Genomic DNA, 20,466 nt, shown 5'->3' with positions numbered 1-20,466 from the left:
GCTCGTGGCTCCCCTCTCAGCCGGTCCTGCTGCTCTCCGTGCCGCTCCTGCTCCCTGCCGCAAGCCGCCTGCACCACGTGGCTCCCCCTCCCCCCCTGCGTGCTTTCGCTCGGTCTCGGCTCCCCTCCCCGCTGCCTGCCGCAAGCCGCCTGCCTCTCGTGGCTTCCTCTCCCCCCCCCCCCCCCCCCCCCCCCCTGACTGCCGACACTCGGGCTCCTCACCACCCGGCTCGCCTACTGTGTCTGAGTCCTAAACGCCGCCCGGAACGCCGCTCGCGATCGCCGCTCCCGCCGAATCGCTACCCGGCTCGCCACCCGCGTGGCCGCTTCACTCGCCGCCCGAATCGCTGATCGCCCGCCCAATCGCTGCCCGAATCGCGATTCACCCGCTCGCCTCGTGGCCCTCGTTCTCCGATCGCCGCTCTCCGTGTCGACCAGGTCCTCGGCAAATGGGGGAAAAGGGTGGACCCACGCCCGTCGCGGCCCTTTAAAGGGGGGCGCCGCGTCATCAGCCCACGCCGCTGTCGCCCGCCGATGACGCGGCGCCCCCCTCCCCAGGTGGGACGCGTCATCAGCGGCGCGCCTGTCGCTACCGATGACCCGCCCCCCCCCTCCGCCTCACTCCAACTCCCCCAACGGCCGCCGCACATCGCGGGTGGCGCGCCGTTACGGGGGCAGGCTCGGCCAGTCGCCTCGAGCCTCCCGATATATCCCCATTGTTTCCATCGAAACCTAGACAATCTTCGATATCAAAAGTGTCTCGATCTCACACCCCTGAAACATGGAGGGATACAGACACGGATACCTCTCGGAGCCATCCCCTCCGGAGGACTTATCCTTCTCCAACTTCATCAAGAATATGGCTGACACCATTCCTTTCCAATTATAGTCAGAGGAAGACACTAGGCAAAAAACCATGGAGGTTTTACAGTTCGTAGACTCTTCTAAGGAGGTTTTAGCAATACCAGTCCACGAGGTACTCGTAGACCTGATGAACAGGTTATGGGAGCATCCCTGCTCCATACCTCCGGTCAACAAAAGGACTGATGCGACATACCTGGTTCAACACATTCCAGGATTCCAGAAGACTCAACTACCTCACCAGCCAGTGGTAGTTGAGTCAGCACAAAAGAAATCAAAAAGGCTGAAAACTCATTCCTCAACTCCACCAGGAAGAAACAACAGGTTCCTAGACAACATAGGTAGGAAGATGTTTCAGGGATCCATGTTATTTTCCAGGATTGCGTCCCACCAATTATATATGACGCAATACCAGCGTAACTTATGGAAGCAAATACAAGAACTCTCTGAAACGCTTCCTCAGCAATTTCAGGAGTCTTTCTCTGACATAATTCATAAAGGTCTCGAAGCGGGCAAACACGAGGTTCGTGCAGCATATAATAATTTTGAGATGACATCAAGACTATTAGCCACAGGGATAAGTACTCGAAGATGGGCCTGGCTCAAGGCCTCAGATTTGAGACCTGAAATTCAGGAAAAATTGGCCGACCTCCCTTGTGCAGGGGAATAACCTCTTCGGAGATAAGGTGAAAGAAGCGGTTTCCCTCTTAAAGGAACATTCAGAAACCCTGAAACAACTATCTTCGGTTCCTCAGGAGTCTCAAATACCATCAAGAAGACTCCCGAGAAAAGAATCCAAGTGTCCATATTATAGGCCTAGTCATTATTATCCACCTCCTGCCCGGGGACGCTCATCCAGATCAACTCAGAGAAGACAGTCTCGTCAACCAAGACAACCTAGGGCTCAACCCCCTCCTCAAACAGGAGCAATATCAGGGTTTTGAGAAATTACCAGAGAGCAGCAGCCTGTCTTCCAATCCGACCCCAAGTTTGCCAGTAGGAGGTCTTATTGCTTTCTTCCAACACAACTGGTCTCACATTACAAAATTCACACTTTTACAAACAGAATTATCCACCCTTCTGAGAGCCAGGGCCGAGGAACCAGTTCCCCAGCCTCAGCAGGGCAGAGGATTCTACTCCCGTTATTTCCTCATTACAAAGAAAACAGGAGGCCTACGTCCCATCCTAGACCTCAGAAATCTCAACAGATTTCTGAAGAAAGAAAAATTCAGGATGGTTTCTCTGGGCACCATGTTACCTCTACTTCAAAAAGGAGATTGGCTCTGTTCTCTGGATCTACAAGATGCTTACGCTCACATTCCAATATTCCCTCCTCATCACAAATATCTACAATTCCTAGTAGGAAATCAACATTTCCAATACAGGGTGCTACCATTCGGCCTTGCCTCAGCACCTCGAGTGTTCACAAAGTGTCTAGCAGTGGCAGTTGCCCATCTACACAAGCAGGGCATACACGTCTTTCCTTACCTGGACAATTGGCTCATCAGAAGCCAAACAAAACAAGGAGCTCTCAACTCTCTCTCAAGCTCACAATAACTCTACTCCATTCCTTGGATTCCTCATAAACTACCAGAAGTCCCACTTCACACCATCTCACCTGTTACAATTCATCGGAGCAAAATTAAACACCATAACAGCAAAAGCTTTTCTTCCAAAAGACCACGCACAGACACTAGCCTCGTTAGCAGGCTCTCTACGTGCACGCACACAAATAACAGCTCATCAGTGTCTCACTTTATTAGATCACATGGCCTCCACAGTTCACGTCACTCCTATGGCCAGATTAGCCATGAGACTCACGCAATGGACACTCAAAACACAATGGATACAAGCCATCCAACCGCTTTCTTATCCAATTCAAGTCACTCAGAAACTAAAATTCTCGCTCCTGTGATGGACAACCATGAACAACTTGCTCAAAAGGCTACCTTTCCAACAACCGATTACGCAAGTGACCTTAACTACAGATGCATCCACCTTAGGGTGGGGAGCACATTTTGGTCATCTGCAGACTCAGGGTACTTGGACAAAACTTGAAGCCACATTTCAGATAAACTTCCTAGAGCTTCGAGCAATACGTTATGTGCTGCATGTGTGCAAGGACTGCCTCTCCCACAAGACTGTTCTGATACAGACAACACAGTAGCCATGTGCTACATCAACAAACAGGGAGGTATGAGCTCGTAACTCCTTTGTCAAGAAGCAGCACAGATTTGGGACTGGATCCTAGCACACTCAATGCTTTTACGGGCCACTTATCTAGCAGGAATTCACAATGTACTGGCGGATCGCCTCAGTCGTCAATTCCAACCTCACGAGTGGTATCTGGATCCAGAAGTGGCGACCAAGATCTTTCAGCGTTGGGGCAAACCAACAATAGACCTCTTTGCATCACAAGTGAATTACAAAGTGGACAATTATTGCTCCCTATTCAAGCAGAGAAACCGCTTACCCAGGGACGCCTTTGCTCGCCACTGGAATTCAGGCCTTCTATACGCGTATCCTCGGATACCACTAATAACCAAAACTCTAGTGAAGCTATAACAGGGCAAAGGGTCCATGATACTCATAGCCCCATATTGGCCTCGACAGGTATGGTTTCCCATACTTCTAGACCTCTCGATCACAGATTCAATTCACCTGGGCACAGCACCCAATCTCATAACTCAGGATCAGAGCAGGTTGCGTCGTCCCGACCTTCCATCCATATCCTTCACAGCATAGATGTTGAAAGCTTGATTCTACAACCTCTCAATCTTTCAACTAATGTCTCTCAAGTGCTTGTAGCTTCACGTAAACCCTCCACACGAAAGAACTATAGTGCTAAATGGAAAAGATTTACCATGTGGTGCACACAAAATAGTATAAACCCTTTTTCCTGCACTACATCATCTCTATTAGACTATCTATGGCATCTCTCAGACTCTGGTCGCCAGACCTCATCTGTAAGAGTACATTTAAGTGCAATCTCAGCTTATAATACCGTTGGGGATGCACCAATATCAGTACAACTCCTAGTTAGTAGATTTATGAGAGGTTTAATTCAACTTAAACCTCCACGCCGACCACCGGTCACGCAATGGGACCTTAATGTGGTCTTAACGAGACTCGTGCATTCTCCTTTTGAACCCATGGATTCCTGTGATGTTAAATTTCTCACTTGGAAGACTATTTTCTTAATAGCCATCACATCTGCAAGAAGGGTTAATGAGTTACAAGCACTTGTCACATACTCACCCTACACAAAATTCCTACTTGACCAAGTGATACTCCGTACACACCCAAAATTTCTGCCAAAAGTGGTTACGGAATTCCATTTGAATCAATCTATTATCTTACCTACTTTCTTCCCAAGACCACACTCTCATCAAGGAGAGAGGGTTTTACACACCTTGGACTGTAAGCGTGCACTTGCATACTACTTAGACCGCACTACAGCCCATAGAAAATCCAACCAGCTCTTTGTTTCATTTGATCCAAACAAACCTGGAAAAGCAGTGGGCAAGCAAACTCTGTCCAATTGGTTAGCAGATTGCATACAGTTTTGCTATGAAAAAGCAGGCCTTCCTCTCCAAGGGCGAGTAAAGGCACACGCAGCAATGTCAACCTCAGTAGCACACTACCGTTCTGTGCCAATAGCTGACATATGTAGGGCCGCAACATGGAGTTCCCTTCGCACCTTTGCGGCTCACTACTGTCTCGACAAGGAAGGACGACAAGATTCAGCCTATGGACAATCTGTCTTAAATAATTTGTTTCCAGTATAATCCCAACTCCTTCCACATCCAACTTTTCATGATTTCAGGCTGCCTCATTTTTCCCAATAGTACACCAGTTGTTGTGCCTATTGCACAAGTTGTAACCTGTTGGTCCAATACAAAGATGACTCGGCCTGTAGCTTGCTAATCACTCATATGTGAAGACTAGCATACTGCTTGTCCTGGGATAAAGCAAAATTGCTTACCTTGTAATAGGTGTTATCCCAGGACAGTAGGATGTAGTCCACACAAAACCCACCCGCCACCCCGCGGAGTTGGGTCCGATATGTTTTGTTTTATTTTTGGCTAACGCTCATTGCTACAAAACAGACTGAAGGGGGACCCCTGTGGCTGAGAATATCATGGCATACTGAGCATGCTCAGTGGGCACACTGCCAGTCAAAAGTTTCTAGAAACTTTGACAAAAGATTTTCCATATAGGGCTCCATTACTGATGTCACCCATATGTGAGGATTACATCCTGCTATCCTGGGATAACACCTATTACAAGGTAAGCAATTTTGCTAATTCACATCTACTCGTTCAAGACCTCTCATGATTTCAAAGACCTCTATCATATTCCCACCTCAGCCGTCTCTTCTCCAAGCTGAACAGCCCTAACCTCTTTAGTCTTTCCTCATAGGGGAGCTGTTCCATCCCCTTTATCATTTTGGTCACACTTTTTAGTGTGATGTGTGAAATTTAAAAAAAAAAGCTTTTTGTTCACTGTGACACTGTCGTAACGCTCAGCAGGTGTACCAAGCGAGAACATAAGTGCTGATGGGGGGAAGATGGCCAAAGTGGTGTGGACTGGTGGCAGAAACAGGTTTGCTTGGATTCTGCAAGCTTCTCCAGACAAAGATGAGAACGGATGACAGCAATGGATGCAGTGTGGCTTGCAAGGTCTCCCAGACTTTGCCGGATGAAGATGAGTTAGTACTCAAGCTCCTCAGGGGGAGTTACAACCACCAGAGCCCAATTCTGCCCCTGAGCCCTCTGCGGTTTCTACACACATTTTCTCCCTCCACTCCCCCCTACACACACGCACTCTTTCATACTCTACTCACTGAGAGCAACTGCAAAACGCACAATCTTCCTCCAACCGCCTCCCCATACACACAACCCCAAACATTTACTATCCATATACATTACTGACCCCCCCCCCCCCCACCCCCATACTTTAGAGCAACTACAAGGCAGATGAGCACTCATACCTCCCTCCTGTAACACATGCTGATCATGTGGTCATAAAACACATTTTTATGTTGTCATGTGAGTGTCATAAGTGAGATGAACTTACTGGTTGCAGCTCTTGTGGTGTCTAGCCGCTCATCCATTCTCTCAAATACATCCGGTCCCAGCCTTTGTTTTAGGCGATTCTCCATTTCAGTGAGGATTATGGGAGATGGATTTCCTCCTCCTGTCATTCTTTGGAGTTTGTTTTGGGCTGCCACCTTTTTAAGCTGCACCTTTATTTCTTTGTACTGGTGGATGACCTGCTTCCCACTTCTTTGTATGCCGCTCTGCCTGGTGGTGATCTGGGCTAGGCTTCTCCAGATCTGGGCCTTGGCTGCCTTTTGATGTTTTAGATGCCCGGTTGCTAAACAGCGTGGCATGGCTTTCCAGGACTCCTGCTATTACCATTCCGTTCTCCATGTCGCTGAACTTAATGGCATGGAGACGAACCTAAAATCATGCCATACTGGGTCAGACCAAGGGTCCATGAAGCCCAGCATCCTTTTTCCAACAGTCGCCAAAGGTGTCCTGCTGCCTGGATGCCAGATGGGGGTGCCACTTCCTCTTTCCTCTCCTACTCCCCCCCCCCCCCCCCCCCCCGGCCCTGCCTTGCAAACTCCCTTCCCCTCTGCCTATCTGTAGCCTGCCTTACTCCTCCCCCCATGCTTGCCTGCCTATCCCCTTCCCCCACCCGCCGCCCCCTATCCCTTCTATGCTGCTTCTCTGCTTCTGTCCCTACTCAGTCTCCTACTTCTCCTTCCCCTAACACTCCTGCCTTCATCCTCCCACTTCTTCTCTTCCCTCCTCTTGCCTCTCCTCTCCTATCCCCATGCCTCTCATGCTCCATTCTCTCCACCTCCTTCATACCTCCACTTACCACCTCCTCCACTCCTTCACAAAAAAGACAAACGAACAAACTTCACTAACAAAAGCTTTCACACACACAGAGACAAAAGACAAAGATAAAGGTTAACAAAAGGAAGCACAGAAAAGCACAGCTCAATGCACTCTGAAATCACTAATATAAACTATCTTCTACCACCAACACAGCAACTATCCTCCTCTCCTCTAAAACATGCCTCAACACACCCTTAAAGAGACAGCTTCAGGAAGGCTGTATATATAGCTGCAAAAATAACACGCTGTGCGATGATGCAACATGGTACACGATGACATTCCGCCACAGGCGTTAGCTGTTGCCATCACATCCTAACCATGTCCCTTTTTTTTAATCTCTGGTGCTATTTTTGCTATATTTAAAGCTTTTTGATGAATATAGGCTTAAGTTTGTACCTGAGGCAATGGAGGGTAAAGTGACTTGCCCAAGGTCACAAGGAGCAGCAGGGGGATTTGAACCTGAGGGATTTAGTTTGTTTGGATATTGACCCAGTGGGCTACTGCAGTAAGACAGTTATTAAGATTAACGATGGAAGAAGCTTGATCGGATCTTAATTTGCCAGAGCTGAATGTCATCCGTGAATAGGTCGCACTCTGTGTTGGAGTGGATAAAGATGTAGATTTGGCAAATGTAAATATTGGGGAGAGAACAGAGCCCTGTGGCACTCCTTAGTTGAGGTCCTTGGGGATGGATGACTTATTGACCCATGAGAGTTTCTTGCTGGAAGAAAATGTTTGTTTATTTAAAAGTAGTTATTACTGCATGCAAAAGTACTGGGTGAGGTACAAAAATACAGATATACTTCTACCAAAATATTACTACACTACAAACAGATAAAATGATATCACAATAAAATACTTTTCTGCAAAATTGACTCAATGAAAAGAGGAGTTAAAATAATATAACATAAAACTGCAGGTCATGCCAGCCAAAAACTATTTATAAGCTTTTATTCAAACCATTTAAGAGCAGTTCCCTCAATGCCGGTGTTTCCCAAACACTGAATCACAATGGTTAACTATCAAGGGTGGCAGAAAGATTTAATTGAACTAGAATGGAGTCACTCCCGTGGTCTGAGTTAAGATGAATACTGTTGATGGCCAATAGGACTGATTCAATTCCATGAACTTTCCTGAAGCCAGATTGGTGAGGGTATAGGATATTGTTCCCTTCAAGGAAGTCAAAGTTGGAAGTAGAATATTTTTTCTTCAGGCTTGGTTAGAAAGCATAGGCTAGAGACAGGATGGTAATCATTAGTTTTGGTTCAGAACCTGTTTTTTTTTTCAGGTTGGGATTGACTATCACTTTTTTAAGTGAGCCTGATAGGGAGCCTTGAGATAAGATGGCCTTGATTATGGAAGATAGTCAAGGGGCTAAATCTTGTTTCAGGTTGCAGATGAATCTGGGAGGGATTGGGTCTAAAGGGCTCATGGATTGACTGATCTTTTGAAGGATTGTTCCACCTCTAGAGATGTGACTTTTCTAAAGTCAGATGGGGGGATGCTGCCTGGAGGGAATTGCCAAGAATGGTGTGGTGAAACTTATGTTGCGGGAGGAGAGGAGCATATGGGTTGGATTGATCTAGGAATAATTTTGCAGTTATTTCTACAGTGTGGTCTCCTGTGGAGGTGTTAAGTGTTCTGGTTCCTGTGTTGGAGACTTTCTGGACTAGATCAAAGTTCATAGATAATTGTAGTTTGGAGACATAATCATTTTTAGTTTATCAAATACCTGCTTTATATTTTTTTGATTGTTCCTTGTAAAGACAGAGGCTGTCATCTGTTTTGTGTTTCCACCATGCTCATTCTAGTTGAATGCTTTAGGAGAAGACCATCGTGGAACCATGGGGAGTTTCTAGGAGATAGTGGGGTTGGGCTTCGAGGAGCTAGGATATTGATAGCTAACATGAATTCATCTTTCCATTGTTGGACTAGGAGATTGGGCGAGTCTGTAATAGTTATGTTTGTTGGTATGTTGAGGATATTTTTATATTGTTTATGATGGCGGACAGGTTCTTGGTAGATGGTTTGGGTGGGGGAGTAAGATAAGCATGTTGTAGGATTAGAATAAAGCTCTGGACTAGGTAGTGGTCTTACCAAGAGATTGGGTCTACTGCTATTGTATTAGGATCCAGATTAAGATTTGTGGAGTGAAAAATTAGATCAAGAGAGTGACCCATGTCTGTGAGTGGGTACCTTGATTAGTTGAGTGAAGCCAAGATCCTCCATGTTGTGTCATTACCTCTGGGAGGGGTTTCCACATGGTAGGTGAAATCTAATACTATGAGTTTGTGGGATGTACTGGCCATGTCGCATAGGAATTCAGAGTTTCAGAAAGGAGTCTGAGTGATGTTCTGGGGAGATGTTATATAAGGACAAGTTTTGGTCCTTTGTTTCCTTAGATTTTCAAAACTAAGCAGTTTGCATTACCTGTTGGGTGGTTATTAGTTACAGAGGTAAGTGTGGCTGAAGATGGCAGCAACTCCTCCTCCATGGCCCATTGGACAGGGAGTGTGATGTATTTGCTATCTTGGAGGAAGATATGGGCAAGGGCAACTGTTACCCTCTCCTATCCATGTATCCATAAGGCAGAGGATGTGAAGTTTGAACTGACCAATAAGATTGAGGACATAATGAGATTTGTGATTTGTTTTCTCTTCAATGTTTGTACAAATCTTGATCAAAGTTTTTAATTTGTAATTTTTTTCCAGTCTATATTATCTGAACATGGCCTTCTGACAACAGTCGCTTACCAACTTGGCAGAGACAAACCTGTGTGCTATGCACTAGAGGTAAATTTGCAGAATCATTTCTGTATGTTTAATTGTATATTTCACTTTTTTACAAATATATCAAGAGACAGCTCCTGATTAGAAATAATAAGCAGAAAATTAAGACAAGAAAAGCCCCGTATAGAAAAGGCCCCATCCTCTTCTGTGACCGGGTCACCGAGGCGTTCCCCCACCTTCAGAGGTGCAGGGATCCGCGATTCCACCTTCACCGGTGGACCCTCCGGCTACGCCAGTGCTGCCTCCTACTCTGGAGCCAGGGTTCCACATCCCAGGCTTCTGCGAGGAATTGGATCGGATGATCCAAGAGGCCATCAGTAAAGCACTTCAGGGCTTCCAGCCTCCGTCAACGCTGGTACTGGTCCCCGAGCCGGTCACCGATCCGATTCCCATAGCCCTCACATCGCTACTGGGAAAACTGGATGCGTTGATCGGTGCCCTGCCATCAATGGAACCGAGAGCACTGGTACCTCCGGTGCCTTCTACTCCGATTCCGTTATCGTCGGTTGATGAGGAATCACAGATACCCATTCTACCGTCTGGGATCTTACCAACGACTCGTCCATCGATATCGTCGAGGCTGTCAGTGCCTCCATCGATGCCCTTGGTGCCACTTCCGATGCCCAGGCCTGGTCCTTCAGGATTAGCACCTTTTCTCCCTACTGGAGACCCACTAAGTGCTGGAGATCAACCTTATGATCCCTGGACAGATGATACTTCCCAGGATACAGAGCCCTTTCCCCCACATGAAAAACGATGCTCTCCATCAGAGGATCTGTCTTTCATTAATTTCATCAAGGAAATGTCTGAAACCATTCCTTTCCAACTTCAGATAGAAGAGGACTCTAGGCACAAGATGCTGGAAGTACTCCAGTTTCTTGATGCTGTCAAGGAAATCATGTCTATTCCTATTCATGGAATCCTGCTTGATCTCCTGAAAAGAAACTGGGAACACCCAGGTTCTGTTCCACCTGCCAACCGCAAGACAGATGCCACCTATCTTGTGCAGTCAGCTCCTGGGTTCCAGAAGCCTCAGTTGGATCATCACTCTATGGTTGTTGAATCAGCCCAGAAGAAGGCACGACATTCAAAACCCCATTCCTCCATACCTCAAGGGAAGGAACAGAAATCCCTGCTTTTGGCAGGCGAGTTTTCCATGGCTCAGTGCTCATATCCCGCATCGCCTCTTACCAGTTATACATGACACAGTATAACAGAGACCTTTTTAAGAGGATCCAGGATTTCTCGGACTCTTTACCAGAGCAACTGCAGACTCAACTTCATGCTCTGGCTCAAAAGGGTCTGGATGCTGGAAAGCACGAAGTCCACGCTGTGTATGATATCTTCAACAGCCTCCAGAGTATCTGCAGCGGGGATCAGTGCAAGAAGATGGGCCTGACTAAAATCCTCAGATTTAAGACCAGAGGTCCAAGACAGGCTAGCAGATCTATCCTGTGTGGGAGATAATCTCTTTGGGGAAAAGATCTGAGAGACCATGGCGCAGTTGAAAGACCAACCAAACAAAACTAATGTACTGGTATATGCTATAACACACCTTAATGCCGAATCAACTTTTGTTAGACCCTTTTATTCACGAGGAGGCATCAATCAGTCCATCTCGTTTTTTGTAAGGGGTCTCATTACTTTAATTTTCAATTTCATCAATTTTTTACTTTTTAGAATTATTCTTAAAAACAGTCCCGACAAAAATTCATGGGAGAAACTCCCAATTGATAAATCCAAAAACGGTAATGTGGATACTTATCTACTCTGAATAGGTCCCAAAACGTCCCGACATGGCCATGTTTCGGACCGTAGTCCTGCTTCAGGGGAAACGCTGGAAGATGAAATCCAATTCAACAAGAAGAATAATCCAAGACTGCAGTTATAATTCGTGCATTTCCTTTTTCTGACCGCGAGCCAAATTTCAGCTCGCTCAGTAGCACACCTCTGTTCAGTGCCGCTTGCTGACATTTGTAAGGCTGCGACCTGGAGTTCCCTCCATACATTCGCAGCTCATTATTGCTTAGATAAGGCTGGCAGACAGGATTCCATATTTGGCCAGTCTGTTCTACGCAACTCGTTTTCAGTTTAATTACCCAACAGCTTTCCACTGATCCATTCAGGGTTCAGGATGCCACCCCTGTTGTGCCTGTTGCACGTCTTTGGGTGCATTTGGTGCATTGCTCGGGCATCCTCAGCTCGGTACTCACCCATATGTGAGGACTACCATCCTGCTTATCCTGTGAGAAGCAGAGTTGCTTACCTGTAACAGGTGTTCTCACAGGATAGCAGGATGTTAGTCCTCACGAAACCCACCCGTGTTGGGTTCATTTAAGTTTTCTTATTTTATTTTTCGCATGTACTGTTTGCTATCATACGAGACTGAAGGGGGACCCCTGCTGGATGCAGGATTGGTGCTATGCTGGGCATGCCCAGTAGGTGCCAGTCAAACTTTGACAGGGGTGTTCCATGATTGGGCTCCATCCTGATGATGTCACCCATATGTGAGGACTAACATCCTGCTATCCTGTAAGAACACCTGTTACAGGTAAGCAACTCTGCTTTCTGCACAGTTTTGGAAATGCAAAACTACGATATTATCTCTCCAACCTAATCTTGTCTTTGATTCCAGTTATTTTTCCCGTATCCTGGATACGATCCCGTATCCTGGATACGATCATATCTCCAGGACCGTCTTTTCACTGTTTTAGTTGATAACAATGAATCGGACCCCATTAGTCTGCCCCAAGGTGTTCCCCAAGGTTCCTCCCTCTCTTCCACCCTCTTTAATATATACATGCTCCCCCTCACTACTCTCCTCACTAACCTCCACATCAAGCATTTCATATATGCGGACGATGTGCAACTCATTTTCCCTTTCTCTGACTCTCTTCAAACTGCTCTTCTTAAATGGGAATCCTGACTCTCCTCTATCAAAACATTACTAAACGACATGCAACTAGCTCTAAATCCCAGTAAGGCTGAACTCTTAATCATATCAAATGGGCCCCCGCTCCCAGACATCCCACCTGCATACTCTTCCACATCTTTCCCATCACACGTTCGCAACCTTGGGGTTCTTATTGATAACCATCTTACTTTCAAACCCTTTATTAAATCCATCATCAAGGAATGCTATTTTAAGCTCCAAACCATAAAAAAACTTAGACCTATGCTACACTTTTCTGATTTCCGCACTGTACTCCAGTCTATCATTTTATCTAAGGTAGACTATTGTAATGCACTCTTGCTAGGCATTCCCGTTACTCATACTAAACCCTTACAACTATTACAAAATGCTGCCGCTAGGATTCTAACTAATTCAAAAAAAAGAGATCACATCACCCCCACACTTATCGAACTTCACTGGCTCCCTATACATTTCCGAATTCGCTATAAAGCCCTTTTTATCATCCACAAAAGTCTGCTGAAATCTAACCTTAACTGGATTAACCCCCCACTCCTCCCCCGTACTTCGAATAGACCAACACGTACAGCCCTCCAAGGAACCCTACGCGCCCAACCTATCAAATCTTTTAAATTATCCTCCACCATAAGCAGAGCTTTCTCTCTCGCCGGCCCATCTATTTGGAAATCCCTGCCCTCTGATATACGCCTGGAAACATACACTCCTACCTTCAAAAAAAAACTGAAAACATGGCTCTTCCAGCAAGCTTACCAGATTTCACCAGCCATTACTTAAACCCCCCTGTCCTACTAAAACTCTTTTTAACTAATAATCCTACTATATGACTAAGGAATTCGACCCTGTGGAATCTGTCTTATGCCCTTCGATTTGGTACTTTTGAATCGGCTATTTATGTCATTATCTATTGTATATAGTTTTGTTCTTATATGTATATAGTGATTATGCTGTATCTATTTATTGACTACATGGACTCTGCCCAGTATAGTCAGCTCTATACCCTTCCAAGTTTTAGCCTCCTTTTATCAGTTACATGTAAGGGCCCTGCCCAAAAGTTACGCTGTTTTACAATGTTATATGTAAGGGTTTCCGCCCATCTGTTACTGTTTAATTGTAAACCGATGCGATGTGTGAACGTTCATCGGTATAAAAGAGACTTTAAATAAATAAATAAATAATAAATGTAAAAGTAGGGCTGTTTGTTGATGCTGATATGTACTTTTATCTGCATACTGGGGGAGCAATTTTTCAGATGGCCTATTAATTCAAGTAAATAGTAGTAAATGACTTTTGAAACTTGCCATTCTCATTATTTACTGTTTTATAACTTTCTAAGAAATGAAGGTGATTTGTTCTCAATAGGGTTCTGTTGCTATAGCTGGTGCTGTTGTACGTTGGCTGAGAGACAACCTGGGGATTGCTAAGTCAACTGATGAAGTTGGTGAGTGATTCTTTTATGTGTAATCTTGCAAAAGTAAAAAAAATAAATCTTTAAGTTTAATATTCAAAGCCATTTAGATGGATAAATCACAAGATATGTATCTAAATGGAAAGTTTCTCAATATGAGCCATTTAACTAGCTAGATTTTAGCTGGCTAAGACATTATCCAGCTAAAATCTAGCTGCATAAAAAAGAGGCATTCCAGCAGGGCCGACAGAAGCACTAGGTGAACTAGGCGGGGGCCTAGGGCAACAGGGACCCAGGGGCAGCAGCCACGGCATGCAACAAGAGCCAGCTGCAAAGTGGCAGTATCACCATCTCACGGCAGTGCAATAAATTAATCGGGGGCTCGGCCACTCGGGGCGACTGACTCACATGCCGTGCAGTGCGGCCCGTGCCAAAGAAGAAACAGCCGCTGCTGCGGTGTTGGTAGTGGCAGCTCAGCAGTTGCCAGCAGTTATTTTATGATAGTAACGAGCAACCGACCTATCCTCACCTGACAAGGGGGGAGGGTGCAAATCAGAAGGTCTGCCTACGACACCTAATACCCTTGTACTGGCCCTGCATTCCAGGAGCATTTCTGAGAGGGGTTTAAAAATCCAGCTATATTAGCCAAATTTGTGTTATCCGGCTAAGCTAGTGCTTTAGAGCAGGTTTAAAGTTATCATAGAAACTTGATGGCAGAAAAAGATTGTATGGCTTATCCGGAATGCCCATCCTTCCACTTAATTTAACATTATAACTTTCATCACTTCCTTAGGATATAAACGGAATGGAGTCAGTCCAGAGGGTAGCTACTAAAATGGACGTGGTCTTCGTTCTAAAGCATATGGGGATAGACTTAAAGACGTAAATATGTATACCCTAGAGGAAAGGCAAGATGAGGGAGATATGATAGACATTCAAATATCTTAAAGGTTTCCCTGCACAGGGTGTGAGCCTTTTCAATGGAAAGGAGGCTCTAGAACAGGGATGGCGAACTCCCACAAACAGATCTGGTTTTCAGGATATCTACAATGAATTTGCATGAGGGAGGTTTGCATGCACTGCCTCCCTTTTATGCAAATGTATCTCATGCATATTCATTATGGATATCCTGCAAAACTGGCCTGTTTGTGGCACTCGAAGCCTGGAGTTTGCCATCCCTGCTCTAAAATGAGAGGTCATGAGATGAGGTTCAAAGGAGGAGATAGACTCTGGAATAATCTTAGGAAATTTCTTTTCAGAGAGGGTGGTGAATGTGTAGAACAGCCTCCCTGTGGAAGTGGTGGAGACAGATCATTTATATATATATTGAAAGCACCGGTCCAAGTACAGATCCCTGAGGCACTCCACTGTTTACCCTTTTCCACTGAGAAAATTGACCATTTAATCCTACTCTCTGTTTCCTGTCTTTTAACCAATTTGTAATCCACAAAAGGACATCGCCTCCTACCCCATGACTTTTTAGTTTTCGTAGAAGTCTCTCATGAGGGACTTTGTCAAACGCCTTCTGAAAATCCAAATACACTACATCTACCGGTTCACCTTTATCCACATGTTTATTAACCCCTTCAAAAAAATGAAGCAGATTTGTTAGGCAAGACTTCCCTTGGGTAAATCCATGTTGACTGTGTCCCATTAAATCATGTCTTTCTATATGCTCTACGATTTTGATCTTGAGAATAGTTTCCACTATTTTTCCCGGCACTGAAGTCAGGCTCACTGGTCTATAGTTACCTGGATCGCCCCTGGAGCCTTTTTTAAATATTGGGGATACATTGGCCACCCTCCAGTCTTCAGGTACAATGGATGATTTTAATGATAGGTTACAAATTTTAACTAATAGATCAGAAATTTCATTTTTTAATTCCTTCAGAACCCTAGGATGCATACCATCCGGTCCAGGTGATTTGCTACTCTTTAGTTTGTCAATCTGGCCTACTACATCTTCCAGACAGTAATTTTGTTCAATTCTTCTGAGTCATCACCCCTGAAAACCATCTCTGGAACTGGTATCTCCCCAACATCCTCATTAGTAAACACGGAGGCAAAGAATTCATTTAGTCTTTCTGCAATGGCTTTATCTTCCCTAAGAGCCCCTTTAACCCCTCTATCATCTAATGGTCCAACTGACTCCCTCACAGGTTTCTTGCTTTGGATATATTTTAAAAAGTTTTTATTATGAGTTTTTGCCTCTGTGGCCAACTTCATTTCAAATTCTCTCTTTGCCTGTCTTATCAATGTTTTACACTTACCTTGACGATGCTTATATTTTATCCTATTTTCTTCCGATGGATCCTTCTTCCAATTTTTGAAGGATGTTTTTTTGGCTAAAATAGCCTCTTTCACCTCACCTTTTAACCATGACGGTAATCGTTTTGCCTTCCTTCCACCTTTCTTAATGCGCGGAATACATATGGACTGCGCCTCTAGGATTGTATTTTTAAACAATGTCCAAGCCTGTTGAACACTTTTAACCTTTGCAGCTGCACCTTTCAGTTTTTTTCTAACTATTTTCCTCATTTTATTAAAGTTTCCCTTTTTAAAATTTAGTGTTAGAGCTGCAGATTTACTTATTGTCCCCCTTCCAGTTATTAGTTTAAATTTGATCAAGTTATGATCACTGTTGCCAAGTACAGAAAGAGCACTCAATTTTTTGTCTCTTACTGTTCCATCAAACTAGGGCAGCCTGTGGGTAAGCAGACCCTTTCATCCTGGTTAGCGGACTGCATATCCTTCTGTTATCAGCAAGCAGGCTTTCCGCTTCAAGACAGTGTTAAGGCACACTCTGTGAGGGCCATGGCAACTTCAGAAGCACACCTCCGATCAGTGCCGCTTCCTGATATTTGCAGGGCTGCCACCTGGAGTTCTCTCCATACCTTTACAGCCCATTATTGCTTGGACAAAGCCGGAAGACAAGATTCCATCTTTGGCCAGTCTGTATTGCGTAACCTATTTACGACGTGACGTACCAACACCTTTCCGCCTGCCCGGTGGGGTTCAGGATGCCCTCTCCCAAATTCCTCCCCAGTTGTTGTGCCTCTGGCACGTCCTTGGGTACATTTGGTGCATGTTCGGACATCCTCAGCTCGGTACTCACCCACATGTGAGGACTACCATCCTGCTTGTCCTGTGAGAAAGCAAATGTTGCTTACCTGTAACAGGTGTTCTCACAGGACAGCAGGATGTTAGTCCTCACGAAACCCACCCGCCACCCTGCAGTGTTGGGTTAGTTTCTTATTTTATTTTTCGGCACTGCCTGTAGCTTTGTAACAAGACTGAAGGGGGACCCCTGCTGGCTGCAGGATTAGTGCCATGCTGGGCATGCCCAGTAGGGGCCAGTCAAAGTTCTGGAAACTTTGACAGACGTTTTCCGTGATTGGGCTCCATCCTGTGATGTCACCCATATGTGAGGACTAACATCCTGCTGTCCTGTGAGAACATCTGTTACAGGTAAGCAACATTTGCTTTTTCTTATGTTTTCATGATAACTTCTGAAGAAAATAATAAAGTTTAAATTTAAAAAAAAAAAGAATTGATTAGTTCACCACTGATAGAAACAATAGCGAATCACATATGCACAGGTAGGCCTTCGATAATTCTTAGTGATTTTAATCTACATATTGATTTAGAAGTAAAAGCCAACACATGCGAGACATTCCAGAATTCCATGTCAGCAATGGGATGCACTCAAATCATTATAGAATCAACACACAAAGGTGGACACACCTTAGATTTAATATTCATAAATAAGGGAAAGATTTCAACAAAATCCACCAGAATCACAGCCATCAAATGGTCAGACCATCGCTGGATAAAAGCAGTACTTAAGATTGACTAGTTTAACAGATATTGGTGACACTGAAAAAATAATCCAGTTTAGGAAAAAATATTCCAACGATGATTTAATAAACAAACTAGAAACAATGATCCATACTCTATCACTAGACAATATAGACAACACCATTAAAACCTAGTATGACATATGCCATGCAATAATAAACGATATAAGCCCTATTATTGAAAAACAAATCAATAACAAAAACAACAATAAGCCATTGTACAACGATAAAATTAGACAATTTAAAAGAGATCTCAGGAAAAAAAGAAAGGACATTTATTTATTTTATTTATTTATTTATTTAAGAACTTTTAATATACCGATGTTCGTGAGGCACATCATGGCAGAAGGGTCCTTCAAATGGATACGTTAATTGCATATAGAATTACAGCTTCTTAATATTGCTTCCTGATAAACAAATCCAAAAGATTATTATGCCAACAAAATCCACGATATTAAATATAATGGCAAAATTCTATTCACTCTGATACAAACACTGACCTATAACACAATTCCAAATTCAGATATAACCTCGATTCTATCAAAGACCATATGTAACAATTTTGCGAACTTCTTCATACAAAAATAAAAAATTTGATCAAGGAATTTCCTAACCAGGAAACACACAAGATATCCCTGTAAACTAATACCAAGAATACTTGGTCTGAATTCACTAACGCCTCTGCTCTAGAAATTAAACAAATTCTAAAGAAATTAAACCCAGCAACTCACCCTATAGACTTACTTACCATTAAGAGCATGAAAGAGGAAACAATTACACCCAAGATCACTTCAATTGTCAAGCTCTCTCGAAGGCCGTATTCCGAACACTTTAAAATGTACGATAGTTAGACCAGTTTTGAAACCTAACAAAAAAGAAACAAAAGACTTAAACAATTATAGACCAGTCTCAAATTTACCAGCACTAGTAAAAATAACAGAAAAAATCGTTCTATGCCAATTATCAGACCACTTAGATTCTAACAATTTATTATTTTCATCACAATATGGTTTCAGAAAACTACAGCACCAAAACGCTTTTACTATCATTGCAAGACACAGTTCTTAGGGGGTTTTGATTCAGATTGTGCATATCTCCCAGTCTTACTGGATCCATCGGCCGCTTTCGACACTATCTATCACAAAATCATGATCACTAGATTAAAAGAAATTGGTATAAATGGTAAAGTCTTACCGTGGTTCTCATTTTGAGACTTGAGGGATACACATATGATTTATTCCCATTGGATCTGGATTGCTGCAGCGGTCAGCATTATCAGCGATGCTATTTAACATCTATGTGCGCCCACTTTGCTATCTACTTTCAAACATGAGCATTAAATATTTAATTTATGTGGACGATATCCAGTTTCTAAATCCGATTGAAAGATCTTTAGAGCATTCATTAAAAATATTGGAAATTTACTTTAAAGCAATCAAAAGCTTTGGGAAATGAAATTAGTATTGAACTGTGACATAACAGAAATTATTCTGCTGAATAGAAAGATATCAAATGTATCTTCCACATCAGTTGTCCACTTAAACGAACAAACAAAAGTAGAGCTTTCAGAATATGGACAAGATTTTAGGTATCATTGACGGTGAACTAACCATGAAAAAACACACAAACTCAAAATTGAAAAATGGATATTACAAATTAAATATCTTGAAAAGGTTAAAACCTCTATTGCACCAAGACGACTACAGGACTGTTACAAACTTTAGTTTTCAGTGAATTTGATGACTAATTCACTACTACTGGGTTTACCTCAATCAATAATTCACTCTTTACAGATATTGCAGAATGCTACTGCAAGAGTACTGATGGACTCTGGCAAGTTTAAACACATCTCTCCCATACTACAATCATTACATTGGTTGCCCATCAAATACAGAACACAATCTAAAATATTAACAATCATTCATAACTCTTACAGGTCCCTGCTGTCTGTGGCACATATTTAAGTGAGGTCAGTGACAGAGCAATCTCTATAGCCGGCCCTAAACTCTGGAGCACCTTGCCGAGTGAGCTAAGATTGGAATTCAAGAGTAGGATCTTTAAAAAAAAAATCATCAAAAACATGACTAACATCGCTTATCCAAAAAACAGTGATTGAGCTTTTTAAATTGATTATAATTGTTTATGTAAAGTTATGTACACTAGGTTATAATTTATTGTAATTTAGGATTATATATGCCGTTATTTTGTTACTCAATGTCTTGTAAACCGCCAAGATTGATCACTCAGATTGATGGTATACAAATAAATAAATTAATAATAATGATAATAATAAAACAGAGCCACCTTCTCAATAAATCTGGAGTAGGAAAAGTCTTCCGGGGGTGTTGCTGGTTCAGGCGGGTCCTCCGGGAGGCCAGAGGGGATTCCCGCGGGAGAGCTTGGCAATGGAGGAGAAAGGCTATGCAGTCATTTGCGGATTAGGCTCCCTGTCCAGTTCCTCACCCTCTGAGTGCGGAAGAGAAAGGGGTGTGGATTGACCCAAACCCTCTACAAAAGGGCTTGAGGGGGAAAGAGGTTGTTGAGAGAGGATCACGGAATCGAAGAAGTTCTGAAGAAACCCTGTGATTTGTGACAAAGTTTGTGAAGGAATTCAAAGGGGCATGGGATAAACAGTGTGGATCCTAAAATGCTAGAGGATGGAAATGAAGAAAAGTGTGCATGGGGGGTAACTTGCTGGTGTGGCGGTTGCT

General features: G+C 43.7%; 1 protein-coding gene across 5 annotated transcripts in view; it reads left to right on the top strand.

Annotated features, from left to right (window-relative positions):
- The window catches only part of GK (glycerol kinase), a 381,644-nt gene that overhangs the window by 157,152 nt on the left and 204,026 nt on the right, over window positions 1–20,466 (top strand). For all 5 annotated transcript variants that reach the window (XR_003856985.1, XR_003856986.1, XM_029603081.1 and 2 more), the window contains exons 12-13: window positions 9,484–9,564; window positions 13,853–13,931. Coding sequence is in view for 3 of the 5 variants with exons in the window: in XM_029603081.1 (XP_029458941.1) it covers window positions 9,484–9,564; window positions 13,853–13,931 (160 nt within the window). In the remaining 2 variants the exon portion in view is untranslated. The remainder of the gene's footprint in view (window positions 1–9,483; window positions 9,565–13,852; window positions 13,932–20,466) is intronic.

This window comes from Rhinatrema bivittatum, chromosome 5 (genome assembly GCF_901001135.1).
Source record: "Rhinatrema bivittatum chromosome 5, aRhiBiv1.1, whole genome shotgun sequence".
Classification (NCBI taxonomy): Eukaryota; Metazoa; Chordata; class Amphibia; order Gymnophiona; family Rhinatrematidae; genus Rhinatrema; species Rhinatrema bivittatum.
This window is presented reverse-complemented; position numbering and strand designations above follow the sequence as displayed.